Below are 17,500 nucleotides of genomic sequence, written 5' to 3' on the forward strand. Positions count from 1 at the left end.
ACGCAGAGTGTAGGATCTGTGTTGTGCGTTGAACGCCACTGAACATTACTGAAGCACGACAGCAAACAAACAAAGAAATAAATAGAATCGCGTTAAACAAACTGCAACACAAAGGTTCAGAAGTAAAACGCCCAACCCAGCTGATGTGCTGATTGAGTGACAGTAGGGGCGGTCATTACCGTCAGAGCTCTGGCCAATCCGCACAGTGCTGTCCACGGTGATGTCAGCGACGGGGCCGGCGAGGGAGTGCGTGTCGAAAGGCGTCCCGTCTTCCTCCAGACCATTCAGAAAGAGGCTTACCCTCGTCTCGTGCACCTGAGGAACAAAAAGACGTCCTGTTACACACCTTTCCGTCGAAGACCGGATATCCTGTGCATGATTTCATTTATCTTACATCATTACGAGCTTCTTGAGTTTCCCCATGTGAAACCAGTGTCAGAATGTAAATGGCCCACACAGTCATCTTCCAGCCCAGTGCCTGAGCTCACACAGGTCCCAGCAACACGACAACAGCCCTGTCTGTCTGTCTGTTTGACCACGGGGAAAAAATAATGCCTTAAATGATGAGTATTGAGTTTGCCAGGCTTCACACGGAGCCTAACAGAAGAGTTTTCTGACTCTGGTGTGACTGTTTCTTTGCCTCTGTCTCTGTCTCTGTCTCTGCCGTGGCATAGCCTCTCCATCATCCCCACATTTGTAGGTTCTGTCACTGTAAGTCTTAAAAAAAAAAAAAAAAAAAGAAAAGTTGAAAAGGGGGTATGAAAATAAGTCTAGTCAAAGAAAATATTCCTTTAGGATGAAGGGAGCGGGAGACAACTGTGTGCCTGGAGGATACTTAAGCCGCGGCAGACTTTCATGACGGCTGATTGAAGACTCCGAGAGGCCACTCTTAGAATCTCAAACCAGCCAATGACTCGCTGAGGAAGATCTGAGGCCAAGTCAGGATGATGTAAATGAATTCTGAAGAGCTTCATCCTATTTAGCTTCAACACACGCCTTTGAAATGGATCCAACACACACACACACACACACACACACACACACACAGATTGTGTCCATTTTCAGTTTTTGTTTTTGCTTGTTCTTCCTGGTTTCCACTGCTTTGGGTTGTTTTGTTTCTTCTTTTGTTTTTTTGGGGTTTTTTTTTTTTTTATGTCATTGTTCAATGAAACTCCCTTGTGTTGATTCTGGTAAATCAACATATTCTGTTCTGTTCATTCTGGTAAAACAACAGCAGCTAATAGAATGTAACATTCAAAATCCTTGTAGATGCTCCTACAGTGCTCTTTAGCCAACCAAACTGTCAAAACAAAACATGTCAGTATGACTTCTTCCCAGAACTAGTTTTCCAAACCAACGATCTCGCTGGCAAAACATATTAACATATTAAATTTAGTCAAAACTATTCATTAACAACAACCCAAAAGGATCTAAGAACTGTGCAGTTTCTCACAGAAAAAAAACAGAGGAGTTAAAGAGTGGATCAAACAGGGTGTTTAAAGCGCTGAGTTGACTGGGAGAGCTCATGGCGCAGGTGGGAGATTGGTTTTCTGTAGTGAAGCCCTGTGAGGACCGACTGGCACGGGAACAGGTTCGGCACACGGCTGGCCCGAATTAAACACCACTAATTCTACAAAGCTTATAGTAACTTCTTAATCAGTAGGCGCTGACACACAAAAATTAACAACAGCAACAACAAAAAAAAACAGCACATTTGATCTGAAGAGAGTACTTATGCACAGAATTGTTTTCTGGAGGACTCAAAATATACTACCAATTTATTTCACTGTTTTTATATCAAAAAATGTTTATTTGGGTCCTAAGTACTGACTTGGCAAGGGCTACTGAAAAACACTTTTTTCATCTACATTACAACTAAAACATAATTCAAAAACGGCAGCTAAAAACATTAACCTAAAAAAAAAAATCAATAAAGCACAAGAGATGAATGCATCCAAGGTCATTTGACCCAAACTCCTCTTTTTGATACACCGAATACACACAAAACGCCTGAAAAAAAAAAACAGTGATGTGAATTTGGTGTGGCTGCCTCACTATGTTCTCTTTCCCATAACCTGAACCTTCCCGCCGGGAGTCCTGGGAGAAACCCAATCATTTGACATTAAGAGAGAAATCCCATCTCAGGGCTTTAAAAGCTGTGCTTTAGGACGTGGTGAAAGTGCACGTAGAGTCACACTGTGTCTTCTCTCCAGGTCCACACTCAGCAGGCCTGGTTATGACCACGGCGCTACGTAAACAAACACACCGTTCTTTTCTTTCTCAGATAACTACATATACAGCTTACCTGGCTGGCCATCCACACAATGCATATATATACATACATACATCTGTGTGTGTGTTTGTGTGTGTGTGTACATATATATGTGTGCGTGTGTGTGTGTGTGTGTGTGTGTGTATAGACACACACACACACACACACACACATATATATATATATATATATATATATATATATATATATATATGCACACAGCTCACACAGTTAAAAAAAAAAGAAAAAAGAAAGATGTTGCACACTGCAGGCCCACAAAATAACACAGCATATACATCGCAGCTTTTTCGTCTCCACAAACCTGTGTTACTGAGTCAATTTCAACACCGTAAAAAAAAAATCTAATAAACGCACCAAACCAAAGTTTTGTTCTAAGAAGCTGTCCTAAATCAAAACTGATATACTACCATTTAAAAAAAAGAAAAAGAAAAAAAGAAAAATAAACAGAACCCCCCTCCCACCCCCCTCCCCCACACACACAATACTCTGCTTTTCTTTTGACCTGGGCAATAAAACAGGGCGTATGAGGGGCCTTAACAGCCCCCCTCCCTACGCCCCAGCAGGCTGACTGACAAACCGCTCCGTGATAAAACGCTTCCCATTTCAGACCTGGAGAAGTTGTCAGGGGCAGCTAGAAATATTCCACTCAGGATGAGGGTATCAGCACCAGCAATCCCCCCCCTCTTTACACGGCCCCGGCTCACACCTGCCCGTATCCACACCGGGCTCTTCTATCTGTCCTCACACACACGCACACACACACACACACACACTCAGACAAACAAACACACACACACACACACACTGGATGTATTATTTATAGCTGACTGCCTTGAGCCCCCTCCACAGTCTTCCTCTTATCATTTAAATGAAGTGAAAATGTTTTTCTATTTGTAATTTGTTACATTATCATGTTTTACAGTACGCCAAGGCCAGTGGCTGTTGACATGTGAAATATACCTGTCTCCAAATCAAAGATGCCGCTCCTGTATTGCTCTGTTCCAAACCAGGGGAGACGCGCATTTCTCCCCCCCCCCCCCTCCCTTTCTCCCTCTCTCTCTCTCTCTCTCTCTCTCTCTCTCCCCTCTCTCTCTCTCTCTCTCTCTCTCTCTCTCTGTGCTGAGGTGGAAGACAGCTGATGAACAGCCAGTTTTCCCTTTATCACATTAGCGCAGCCACAGTGGGGAGCACATCCTTTCCACTCAAGCACACTAAAGATACAATTACCAATCTAACATATACATGCTTTATATCGGGCCGGATTTCCTCCAGTGTAACCGCGGCAACAATATATTAGCGCTAGCATGACAGTTTATTTAAGAAAAGAAAATTGTCTCTGCGCAGAGAGAGAAGTCAGAAATATATAAGGTAGCGTGTCACGGCTTTAATAAAGGTAATAACTCTTTTGTTCTCTTTAACCACAAGGCATACATAAGGGGGATTTTTTTTCAATATGACGGCGGTGAACCGTGGATCTTTCTTTCTTTTTCTTTCTTTCTTTTTCTTTTTTTTTTTCGCTAACAAGCCTTGGTGCTGCACAGGGTACAGCCGCTTGTTTTGGTGTGCATGCGTGGCTAGGGAAAAGAGTTAGCCGAAAAAAAAAAAACATCTAAACGTCTAACCGTCATTAAAACAAGTACCTTCCTCATAACCATTTCAAGGTCCCGCGCTGACCAGCGGAGAGGAGGGCTCTCCGATGATGAAGACATGGCGGGGAAATTTACAAGTATAAAAGGCCTTAATGGATTTGATTGTTATTGTTGCCATCAATCAGGTGGTGAGTGTTTGCGTGTGTTTTGTGTGTCTGTGTGTGCGTGTCCAAGTTAAAAAGACCGGTGTCCTGATACGCTGCAAAAATGAGTCGACTGTTACTCTGTTTAAAAGCCCCCTCACTCCCCCATCTCCTCTACTACCAACACGCTCCTCTCTCTCTCTCTCCCCCTCTCTCTCTCTCTCTCTGTTTCCGTCTATCTCTGAAAGTGCTGCAGTATGTCTGAGTGTAAGTCTGACACACACAAGGGGACGGGGCTTTCTCTGACCATGTTGGGAGACTTGTTAAAACACTCTAAAGTGATCTTTGAGGCATTACAGAAATGTTAACAGGTGATTCATTCACCGTTGCCATAAACAACAACATTCTCCTTTTGAGAAACCCCTGTGACCTCCGGAAAAAAAGAGACAGCCGGGAATCAGTGATATGACATTACTAAAGTTCATGTTAGAAATTTCATAAACTCCAGCACTTGGCTTATTTGACTTCCCATGTACAAAGAGAATGTGCATTTACATGTATTAATTCAGCATACGTTATTATCCAAAGCGACTTAGAATTGTTTTTCCTGTGTGAGAGAGATTGCAGGCCCCTGCAGTGACCTTGGGGTTAAGTAGCTGCATACAGGGATCAGACCCCTGGTCCTTCTGCTACTGAGCTGTTTGTCTAAACCATACACCACTAGCCTCTCACTCACACACCGAATTAAAAGGGAAATTACACGTACAAGATAAAGAGCTGCCGTGTTTTATGAATGTACAAATCCAAATAAATTCAGTTTGATCTCACACATTAAACTCATATTTATGCTCCCAAGAGATAAAGTTGCTAAGAAAGCAGAAGAGGCATTATTAGCGTAGAGCTGAAGGTGTGTTATTAGTGAAATGCTGGAAACTTTAGCAGGGCAGTGTTATTAGTGCTGTGTTATTAGTACAGTGTTATTAGTGCTATATTAGGGATCTTATTAGTCTTATTCTTATTACAACAGCGATTAATGCAGTGTTATTAGTACAGTGATTAGTGCACTGTTATTAATGCAGTGTTATTAGTGTAGTGATTAGTGCACTGTTATTAATGCAGTGTTATTAGTACAGTGATTAGCGCACTGTTATTAATGCAGTTATTAGTACAGTGATTAGTGCACTGTTATTAATGCAGTGTTATTAGTACAGTGATTAGTGCACTGTTATCAATGCAGTGTTATTAGTGTAGTTGTTAGTGTAGTGATTAGTGCACTGTTATTAATGCAGAGTTATTAGTACAGTGATCAGTGTACTGTTATCAATGCAGTGTTATTAGTGTAGTGATTAGTGCACTGTTATCAATGCAGTGTTATTAGTGTAGTGATTAGTGCACTGTTATTAATGCAGTGTTATTAATGCAGTATTATTAGTACAGTGATTAGTGCACTGTTATTAATGCAGTGTTATTAGTACAGCGATTAGTGCACTGTTATTAATGCAGTGTTATTAGTACAGTGATTAGTGTACTGTTATTAATGCAGTGTTATTAGTGCAGTAGTTTGTGTAGGGCTGTTAGTGCAGTGATTAGTGCAGTCTTATTAGTGCAGTGTGACTAGTGCAGTGTTGCATGTATCACTGGTGCAATGTTAGGGTGTTTTGAGTACTGGTTTGGGGGTGTTAAGAGAGCATTATTGGGTGTGTTATTAGTGTTATTAATACGGGCATGATCAGTGCAGTGCCGGGGTTGGGTTGGGTTGTTATTGTGACTTTGAGGTATACTTCACAGACTGCTAACACAGGGCCTGAGTGTCACACTGCCACTCATGGGTCTGAAGACGAGATGACAGTCAGTCACACTGTATCTACTTCATTTCCCTCTGCCATTTCTCCCCCCCACACATAAACACATGCTAACCAGACAGGAGGGGACAGGGCTGTCTAAGCCGAGGAGACGTAATCAGCTCCACCACTACTGCGGGGGCCCCCGCGGCCCGCAGCCATATGACGAATGGCGGAGTCCCGGGCGTGGCACTCCAGTGCATTCACTCTGTCTGATCAGCACCGCTGGTTTCCAGGATGGCCCCTTAGCTCGCAGCCACGCGCGCTAGCCTGTCGTTATTACTCACGTCCAATCTGAGAGACATAACTTCCACTGAAATTCCTCATATCAACGTATGGCCATTACCAGTCTGCGGAGCACCCTGCCACTCCACCCCCGCCTTTCCCTGCCTTACCCCCCCCCCCATCTTTCCACCAGTCAGTGATGCCTGTCTTGATTTATGTACATGGCAGCTGATCTCCTCTGACTTTAATTTGAAGAAACCCTTTTGAGTAAGTTGCCCAGGAAAGCCTGGTCTCTTCGAAGGAGGTTTAATCCTGCCTGATGTTGATGTGGTGAAACACACAATGGATGTCTTTCATCATTCAGCTTAAACCATACTCTGGCTCATCCCTCAGAACCTCAGTTTCACATAAGCTACTGTTCTCTCAACTTTTTTTTTTTTTATTTAATGGCAATAACGTACTTACGCTTTAAGAGCTGCGGCATAATCTCAGTACTGTAAAATACCAAATGACCGAAGCAGAATATACTTGTTCTCTCGTGTCCGCGCGTCCTATTTGGGGTTTTTGTAAGCTAGCGGAGAGTGTAATTCCCTGTCAACATTTGCTGATGATTTATTCAGGACGCATGCCCTATCCGCTCCACCAGCGCTGGACAGCAGGCAGGCTAAAGGTGTCTGTACCACTCTCCTCAACTCCATCCACCTTGCTTCACCTTCACTCACTGTGCCAATCAGTCTCCGTCACCACGGGTGGCACCTGAGCGTCTGAAAGGTTACCTGACCAACTGCCAGCCACCCCCCCCCCCCCCATCTCCCCAACCCTGCACCCCCCCCCCCCCCCCACTCCTAGCTACCCAGAGAGCACTGTCCTGTACCAGCTCTCCCAAGACACAACCATTCGCTTTTTCTGGAAAATGCCAGCACCACTCTGGCGAGGAACATTTACATTCTCATTCAAAATTCCCACAGTTTTCCACAGGGCACCATGAAGCAGCCAAAAGACAGATCTGGACAAGAGTAATGTGAGAAGACAAAGTATAGTGCATGACTCAGGTTAATGTGCGACCTGAGCGTCCTCACAATGCTGTGATGTGAAAATACAAAAGGGTGAGAGTTATTAATAAAGATGGAGGGGGGGAGGGGACAATTGCTGTTGCTTATGATAAAGAAACAATGAAGGATCTGACCCGAGGTAAAAACTCTGGAAATGTTTCAGCTCTTCTGGCCAAAACAGCACTGAGAGGGGATCAAGAGAGAGAGAGAGAGAGAGAGAGAGAGAGAGAGAGAGAGCGTGTGTCTCAGGGCAGCATGGGTAAATGTAGCGCACAAAGTGGCTGCTTCCAGGGCCTCAGCGCTGCACTTTTTTCTGAGCACAGAGGACCCGAGGCTGAGCGAGGCTTGAGTCGGGGGGCCGGATGTGGCCGCGGGGGCACAGATCCTCGCCCGGCTGGCCTAGTTTCGTCGGAGACGCTGGGGTTTGGCGGGGTGATGAGGCGTGTGCACATCGGAGCTCAGAGCTCATGACTGAAGATCATGGCCAAAACAGCCGCGCTCCGCCACCAAGCCCCGCCAAGGCCCGCAACCCACACGGAAAACGCTAATTGTGCGTGAAAATGTTCATTAACTTGTGGGATTCTCCTGAGTTGTAAGCAGCCAAATAAAACATATCAGTTGCCACAGGAGAGATGCATCAGTTCAGAGAGATGTAACAGAAAAAAAAACCCAGAAACACTGGCCTAGAGAGTTCTACATTCCATAAAGTTTCACATCACGCCCGTCTTGTACCATCACAAATACTATCCTCTGTGTCAACTCTCTCCACGAGTACATAAAACTTATGATTCAATGTTATATTGGCACAAACAGCTGATTGTTATTCATAGTAGTGGTAGTAGCAATATAGCAATAATAACAGTAATAATAAGGATACGTGGTTTTTCTAGACCTCATGGGTATTTAAAGTTGCTAATATTATTCAAACAGGTTGAACGAAGCACTCATTGTCTGGCGGTGCCTCTGTTCCAATCAGTTAAGCCCTCAGACGCTGCGGTTCTCAGGTAATCTGTGCTCTCAGCGCCTGTCGTCACCGCGTGTTCTACATCGTAACGAAACACGGGCGCTGAGTGTCAGAGCAGACATAACAATGTCTGAAACGGATACGACGTAATGAACGAGATGCTCCTTCGATAATGTATGCTTGGCTTTCAGGGAGCTCCCTTACATCAAAGACAGAAAATCACACAACCTTAACCCGGAGTAATGTTAAAGATTTATACGAGAGAGGGGGGGAAAAATTTTGTCGTGACAAGCAAATGAGTCCCTCGCTGACACGTATTGATATGATAATGTTGATTTGGTTGGGCTTGGAGAGAAGGAACCGGTAAAAAGCCCTGGAGGCTGATTCAATCACTTCGTTCCTTCTCGACACGTTCCCGTTTTTCCCTCTAAACCTACCCCCCCCCCTCCCCTTCAGGACTTGTTTCATGTGTAGAGCACTGCCAAGGCCTGTCAGCCTTGCTCTGATAGAGGAGCAGCTTTTTACTGACGTTACAGTGAAAAGAAAAGAGGGAGAAAAAAAAGAAAAAGAAAAAAACACGACCAAGCTGTGCTTTTCTTCTGCTCCCACTCATGGAAAGTCCCATGCCACTTGTGACTTGCTTGATCTCAATTACAGTTTCACGTCCGCAGAGAGAAAAATTACCAACAATAAGCAACAGCGCAAACATTCCAGAGGTGCGCCGGGCTGTCACTTCTCATTGGCATGTGAACAGGCTGCTTAAAAGGGATATCACCACTCTCAAAGATAACACTCTCACCGGCGCTTTCGCTCTCTTTCCCTTTCACTCTCTCTCCTCCTTCTTTTCTGTCGTTTATCATTAATGACAATGGACAAGCACCCACAGATCTGCCCCATGCTTCTCTCTGGAGCCCCACTAAACACTGTAATGTTATATTCTGTTTGTATGTCCTCTTTTCTTCTCTCTCTCTCTCTCTTTTTTTTTTTTAATCTTTGAGCTTCTACTGTCTAAAGACAGCTCTAGAGCTGAGCTGACTCCAGGTAGACAACCACTTGTCAGTCTGTTCGGTTTTTCACACGGTTGATTCTGATTAAACCGTAGCCTTTTCCTCAGCGCCCTGGCATGAATGGGAAGGCTTTCTCCTGAAAGTTGGTAGCATTTAAATGAAGTGTTTAGTACTGTTTATCAAGCCGTGAGGGGGTGGAAGAAAAGGAGAGAGTATGTCAAGGAGCACCAGAGGGATTTGTAATTGAAGACTAAATGCCATGAGAAAGGAATCACATTTGAAGTTAGGCCCTGTTAGAGTATTTCCTGTAAATAGCTACATGATAATTAAACAATCAATGTTTAATAGAATTCCTGCTCCTCTGGCAGCCTGTTCCCTGACTGTCTGCCTAAGAATAGGAGAACAGGCCAAAGGCAACGATTATATAGGTCTGCTCTGCTATGTCCTCTCCGCTAAGCACATCCATAAAGGGTTAATGGATGAAAATAGACTCATTTTGTCCCCAGAACACAGTTGCCGAGCGACAGTTTGAAAATTCTAAATGGGCAGTGAAGAGGCGTCTCAAAGCAGCTGAATCCGTCACTGATAACAACTTCTTTTCTTTCTTTCTTTCTTTCTTTCTTTCTTTTTTTCCCAATGATATGTGAGAAGATCAAATTATCACAGAAATGTTTTCTTCCCCAGACTTTGACCTGCTACTCAGACAAAAAAAAAAAAAAGTGTGATTTGCATTTTGAAATTCAAACAAACACAGCTAGCTTAAAATGATAGTCTCCGAACACAAAGCACTCCAGTCTCGTGAAATACCAATCAGAGGCTGAATTTCTCTCTTTACAGTCCCAGCAGTGAAATACATGAGCCATCAGAACCCCACACAAAGACACTACGCAAGGGCAGAGGAGTGATATGTGGTCTGACGACGGAGGCAGAACTGTACAAGACACAATGAATCTGTTCTAAGACATTACAACATGAATAATCAGCAGATATGACACATTATAATGCCTTATTAACCGTTTATAAATGAATATTACATCAGTCATGTTAAGGCTGTTGCAAAACAGCACATAAATAAGCGCCAGTAAAACAGCAGAGCGCGCTTATAAAGGGCGGAGGAGAACCATCGCCGTGGACTTTGAGTGTCAGCATGTGTTTATTGGTTATGACACAGACCGTACCAATAAAAGATGTCCTCTCCGTCTCCCGGCACTGGGAGGAAAGTGTGCGCAAACTGGTGAAGTTATGAAGGAGGGGAGTTTTTTGCGGCAGATTCCTCTCGGTGAGTAGCCGTCTGTCGGGCTTCATCTCCTGTGTGTACGGAGGTAGACTCTCTAGAGTGATTGGCCAGGCCTGGTGATATATTCTGTGTGTGCGCGCGCACGTGTGTGTGTCTGTGTGTGTGTGACTGTGTGTGTGTGTGTGTGTGTGAGAGAGGGGAAGGGCAGTCCCCCCTGCCCCTGCTGCTGTGGGAAAGCAGATGTTTACCACTATAATTAACGTCTCCATCCCATGCATCTTAGCCGGATAGGAAACGTGTTGTGACACGGGTTCGCCGAGAACCCGCTGCGACTTTTCCGACACAATATTAATATCAATATTTTCCGGTGGCTAATTACGGTAAATATGGACACACACTAGTCCAGATGTCTCTCTTCATGTCTGATCGCTCAGACCCTGACATTAGTTTTCTATCGCAGTAGAAAAAGATAGTTCCTCATGCAAGAACTCTGAACCCGAGCAGAGTTTTCACACAAAACTCGAATTCGCAAAGTCACAAAATTGATCTGGATTAACGCGTCAATTCTGTCCACTGAATTAATTAATGGTAAATTTTTCAGACAGCTCTTACACGCAGGAGCGACCCCCCCCCCCCCCCCCCCCCCAAGCTCTCTGTACGTGTTTGTTTTGATGCACAGAACCCTGGTAGACCCCCACCATGCAGCGTACCTGTAGGGCCAAGTGTGTCCACTGCCCAGGACTGATTCTGCCAGAGATGCTGCTGGTCAGGGAGACAGTTTCTCCAGACTGGAGGCTATAGTGGAACTGGAGCTCCTCCTCTGATACGGTCAGCAGGAACACCAGGCTTCCTTCGGCTCTCTTCTCTATCAGAGTCCTGACCAAGAACGACACAAACCATAAACAGATCAGAAAAACCACGCAGTGTGGGAGATCACCTCACAGGTCTAATGAGTCAAAATCACTCTGATGTAAAATGGACTGAAACGTGCGGGTATTTCAGCTGATCAGGTCACAAAGACTCCAACAAACTCTAAGAGGAGGAAAGAACACAGATAATTCTAATTCTTTTATTCATTTATTTGTTTGTTTATTTGTTTGTTTGCTTGTTTGTTTGTTTTTTACAACGATGACTGTTCAGTACATGATGTGACCACTGTGTAATGACATGCTTATTAAGAAACATGCAGTTTATTAACAGTGACTGATGTCTGTTTACAACAGGAAGTTGGACTTAAATAAATTTGCTCTCAGCAAACGTATAAAAAGGAACAGTGTTCCCTCAGAGTAACTACTCAAATAGCACAGTGCAATTACTGAACAGTTTTAAAAGGCAAGTAATTCAGCTTAGGATAACATATGGACATCACTCTATCATATCTACGCAGTCCTGCATCACTACTTTTCTCCCTATTTGCCTCCTTTTCTCCTTAGGTTCATCGGTGCTTGAAAACAGAAAAAGAAAAAAGAAAGAAAGAAAGAAAAAAAAGAGAAGAGAAGAAAAGTGCACCCCTACATTGTGTCACATTAAACGACATTACTGATGTTTTATGAGAAAAACAAAAGAAGTTTCATGTACACAGGGCACCACATCCAATAAATCATAAAGACCCTTTTTCACGCTCAAAGTTGTGACCGCCCTCTAAGTCAACACACCTCACCTAAAACCATACATTCCTGGGTGTTCCACTTATAATTGGGCCAGGCCTTCTCTGGGGACTGCCACCAGCATTGGGATGTCTTACAAGTGCTCCAGATGCAAGTGGTGCATATTTTTAATGTCATATTATCAGGGGGTTCTTAGAACAGTACCAAACCTGGGCGCATTATCTCTGCAACAGCTGAATTAATCAACACACACACGCACACACGCGCACACGCACACGCACACACGCATACAGAGACGCGCGCACACACATACACACGCATACACACACGCACACATGCACACATGCACACATGTACATGTTTTGTCGCTGAACCTGAAACATTTCAAGGGGAGAACTTACAGGCTTTGCCGTGTTGGATGAACTGGTCCGAAACGCTGACACTAAATTATTTATTTTTCCACCAACACCTCAAGCCACTGGCTTGTCTCTCTTTTCATCCTCTCTCACTTGATATAAAATGCTGAAACAGTTGTTCTTCTTCTGGAGCTCTCTCTCTATTTCTCTCTCTCTCTCTCTCTCTCTCTTTCCACTCCTTTCATCCGATCACCCACTTTCAACTATATCATTTTCTCGGCTGCGGAAAACAAAGTGGCCTTTGAGTTGATGCTTTTGCCAGAGCTCAGGAACCACCATGGCAATTGCATTTCATTGATCTAAACTGGCCACAGCTGCTACTGTTAGTGCACTACAAACAGAGCTGCTGCTGCTGGGTTTTTTGGGGGTTTTTTTAAAGCTGGCAGGGAAACCTTCTTTAGATTACTTTTAAATCAACTCCAACAAAAACGTCTGCCAGGCAACATTGCTCAGACACACCAAAATAATGCCGCGTGTTTGAAAACCACAGATAAATTACACTAAAGCAAACAGAGCGTAACCTGTCGTTTTCTTCAAATACATTGCCTTGAGACTAAATCAGTGTATGGCAGATTAATGCGTGTGTACTGCTGCAGTGTGTCTGAGCCTCTTAGAGATCTGACATTCACTTCTTTTTACATTTTGCGAAAGCGGAAGAAAGTGAAGCCAGCCCGGGAAAACTTGATCTGAGTTTGATACTTTCTCTGTGAGCGGCGGAAACACTTGCGCTGCCCGTCCCGCTTGTTTTCAGAGAAAGTTCTGGCTGTGAGGCTACTTACATTACCGCGGCCTCCTCCGGTTTCAGCCACGCTGTCAGAGTAAAGGAGCTCGCTGGACCCAGGTCCGGAGCGGGAGGGGACGCAAAGCACTTGCTCTGGTTTCGGAAGATGAAGCTGAGCGAGGGGGCGTTTGCCTGGGGGGGCATGTCCCGCCCGTCCGCTGTCAGGCATGCCCCGAGGCTGTCGCTCAGGAGGTCAACGGGATGGGGGGACGACGTCCGACGCGGGCATCCCTGGACGCAGAACTGCTGGGTGCAGGTGAGGAGGCCCGCGGGCACGGCGCTGGGCTGGCAGAAGGCGCTCCTTTCCGGGACGCCACACGTGGCCGAAGCCGGGGCAACGCTGACGGGTTTGTGGGCGCCGATGTTCTCCAGCCGGGGGAAGTGTCCCTGGGGGGCGACAGGGCGTACGGACACGTAGCAGGCCAGGGCATAGAGCAAGAATGCCGCGCCTCTGTCCCAAAGGAGGCGAAGCATTCTGGGCGGTGTGGAAGACTCCTGATGGAGCAGTCTTAAATAAGTAATGACGGTCATGCTGCTGGTGACATTTTTACAGGCCAGTGCCTTGGTTAAGGCGGAACAGCTTTAATGGCAAGGCGTGAGGGCGGAGTCCAAAGCTTTCACATGATAGCTAGGATTTGGGCCTGCCACAGTCCTGCTCACAACTACAGAGAGAAAGGCAAAAAAAAAAAAAAAAGCAAAGGCAAAGTCAGACATTAAAACATATCCTGGAGAAAATGTGAGTTTGTCTCGGTCCCAATGGAGTACAGATCCCAACAAATACAAGAAAATCTCAACAATTACATCAATGTTAACGGTTTGAATCGAGCAAGCGTCACTGACAGAAGCCTCTCGAATGTCTCCGAGGAATAACATGAAATGAGGCGATTTGTAAAAATCAACATTTGGCCAACCCGTCACTCTTGCTCCAACAGCTATATCAGAGAGGCTACCCACATCCAGAACATTTAGAATACTGTGACCCGAGCAAGCGCACATATTACAAACTCAAGTACCCTTAACATTTCACAGAAATGTCAAACTATTACAGAAAACACTATTACGAAGATCAATCTTTCTCACAACTGAAAAAGGGGCTAGCAAACGTTCCACTGAGTGACAGCACTGAGAATGCGACGCGAACACAGCAAGAGCGGTTCCATTCATCACTAACTTGAACTGCGCTCATTTATTTAACGAACTACCTGATGAATGAAGTAACGACTGAACGACGTGGGAAATTACAAAGATGGAGTATAGACTTGCCACAATACACTCTGGTTTATCACACTCAAACAGAGCTAGCATTTCACTACCCACCTACCTACATATGCAACACGTTGCAGCTGATGGTCTATTACTCAGCTTCCGTTAGCTTACTTACTAGTACGAGAGCGAATGGATAAATACTTCAGCTCACCATCAGCTGACGCACTTAAAGACAGCTTAAATTCTTACACAAGAACAAGAAACCGTTTTCAATTAAAGTTTTATGTGGTAAAATACGAAAGAACCATGACGAAAAATCAATCTCCTTCTCTCTTACCTTGATACACGCTTCATTCAAGACGCGCGTGGATAGTCAGCACAAAGCAGATTATGATAGTTTGCCATCTGGTCAGCGCTCGCGCTAAAACAAAGTAACAACCGCGCATAAGTGAGGGCTGATAATAAATGCTGAGTTAGTGATTGTTTTTTCAATTTGTTTTCAAAACTGTGTAAAATATAACGTTTATTTAAAACGACGTCAAAAATAATGCGTTTTAAGATGTCTGTTTTTGTCAATGACCACTGTCGCCTGACGGAGATGACACATATTACATTACCTCACGCTGGGCTCGCGTCTCGGTTTAACAAGTGCCTCTTCTGGTTCAGGAACGCTACTCGACGTCGCTAGGCAACCCCGCTCTGGACAGAGTCCCACATTCAGGTGTTGAGCCCTGGGAGGCGAAAAGAGGACAAAGGATTATTATGACGGCTAGAGGGTCGATTGAACGCGCAGTTTATATTTGCCGTTGAAAACCTAAAATGTTCCAGCTCTGATTATTTAGTTCCAGACGATGACGTAGGACAGATGCACAGGTTGACCTTTGACCCTGCAAATATGTGTGTGCTGTCAGAATCGACAGACTGACACAAGTGTCTGCCCCTTGAGTTTTGTCTAACTTTTAAAAAACGTCTGTTATATTTAAAACTCTCATAATACATTCGACACAGTACGTCATAAGTAAATATGATGGCCTATAAGCAGAATAAACTGCAAAGCGTTTGGGGAGAATGCTGGTGATTTGAAGAAATATATATCAGAAGGAAGACATATGATTACAGGGGGAAGAAGGAGGGAAAAAGAAGATCTATACCTTAAATACACAAATACACAAAAAATAAAGATAAAGAAGCACCCGGGCTGGTGCTGTTAAAATATCCAGACGTTCAGTGTTCAGCATTCATTACTGGACAGACCACCGTTCAGTTATCTATGTAAAACATGAGGAATGGCTTGAGAATGTTTTTTTCCCTTTCTCTTGTTTTTTAAGTTTTATTCTCACATTTGAATCACATTTGAGCAGTGATGGTAGCTTTGGTGAACAAAAAGAGAGTCTAACCACTTTTTAATTAAGTGCTCTTAATGACCTTAGGAAGCTGAGTGTAGTGGCCTGATGATCAATAAACTACAGCTGTGCCAGTCCTTCCCCTGCTAAGGAGACACGAGCGCTCTCAGTGTTCTACAGGCATCCAGATCAATGCTCTGTTTTAGCCAAAACACACACACACACGCACACACACACGAGCGCACACACACACACACACACACATAAAAAAGAAAACCCAATTCAAAACAATTTTTTTTAGTTGTTGTTGTGTCTCAACACACAACGAATGCAATAAAGATCCAGTCAGCAATTAGGACTCGATTCATTTTTTAGGGTGTTTTGTGTTTGAGCCAGTTGGCCTCCTCTCAATTAATAGTACATGCAGAACGATGAGTCAATTCACTCAAGTTTGACAAGAGTGTATTTCTTTCTTTCTTTCTTTCTTTCTCTCTTTCTTTTCTAAATAATGTGATAATTTTATCCAGTTCCTTCCTCTGTTTCACTGAGTTAGACATCAGGGGTTGGATTTTCACTATATTGATTTCCTAAGCCCTCTGTCTCGCAGTGAGTCCCTTGCACATGAATGCTGAATGTGTTGAACTGAAGTCAGGTCTTAGGCTTTGTCCACAGAGATGACACACAAATGAGACTGGCGTTCCATTCCTCCACAGACACGGTGACGCCGTTGACCCAGCCCGGGACCGCAACCGATCTGTTCATTAATGAAGCTCCTCGTTAGTGCGCAGAAATATTTCCTTATTTGTAATTAACATAGCATCACGCACATTTTAGGACTTAAAAATAGATCCTGCAGCACGGATGTTTTTCCACCCACACCCATTACAAAACATTAACATCTCGTGGAAACTGAGGATGAAGAAGAAGAAGAAGACGACAACAGTGATGATGATGATGATGATGATGATGACACTGTGAAAGGGAAAAAGGTAAAAAAATACCGAACACATATGTACTAATAAATAAACAGTAAACTTACACAAGCGAATAATGAATTGCATTTAAATGTTAAATGCAAACTGTGATATGTCAGAGAGGTTATGATGTCATGCGGGTACCTGTGCATTTAGGGCTCATGGGTAAATTCAGATATTTCTGCCCACTGGTAATCCATGTGATCTAAATGAACTCACCCCCTGTCCTGTAGCAGACTGTTTCCTGCACTGCATAACAGTGTTGGGTTACTCTGTTTTACTCCAGTTATTTTCAATGGTCATTGTTCTTTTTTCTATTTTCTTTTTTTTTTGCACTGGTCAGAATTGTCACAAGTCTAAATCTTTTCGTCACTCATCATTACCAGACTCAGACTGAATATGATTAGTGAGAGCAGGTATGCTGCGGTCAGAATTCCCTCAGGGCTGTGTCTGTGATGAGGGTTTGGTTCTGTGTGAAATGAATATTCAGTTTTCACCCTCACTCCCACTCGCAGCTCCTGCTCTGCTGTCGTCGGAGAAAGTCTGTACAGTCCTGTGCCACTATAACATGTTTGTGTTTGTCCACCCCCCCCCCCCCACCTTCCCCCCCTCCTCTCCTCTCTGTGTGGTGAGAGCACTGGTATAAAGATGTCAGAAATGACAGGCCAGACACCCCATGCTGCTTCAGAGAAACTGCTTCTGATCACAGAGGAGCAGAACCACAATGAGAGAGAGATCCCACTCAACAAACACACGCACACACGCGCGCGCACACAAACACACACACACACACGCGCACACACACACACACACACACACACA

The 17,500-nt window shown here is 44.3% G+C and overlaps 1 protein-coding gene across 1 annotated transcript in view; it reads right to left on the reverse strand.

Moving 5' to 3' along the window:
- Window positions 1-13,686, reverse strand: part of ush2a (Usher syndrome 2A (autosomal recessive, mild)) — a 205,470-nt gene extending 191,784 nt beyond the window's left edge. Inside the window, 3 exon segments of the mRNA XM_030774913.1 lie at window positions 180-315; window positions 11,062-11,227; window positions 13,154-13,686. Coding sequence (XP_030630773.1) covers window positions 180-315; window positions 11,062-11,227; window positions 13,154-13,686 — 835 coding nt within the window.
- Between the last annotated feature and the right edge of the window lie 3,814 nt (window positions 13,687-17,500).

The sequence above is a fragment of the Chanos chanos genome, chromosome 1 (assembly GCF_902362185.1).
Source record: "Chanos chanos chromosome 1, fChaCha1.1, whole genome shotgun sequence".
NCBI lineage: Eukaryota > Metazoa > Chordata > Actinopteri > Gonorynchiformes > Chanidae > Chanos > Chanos chanos.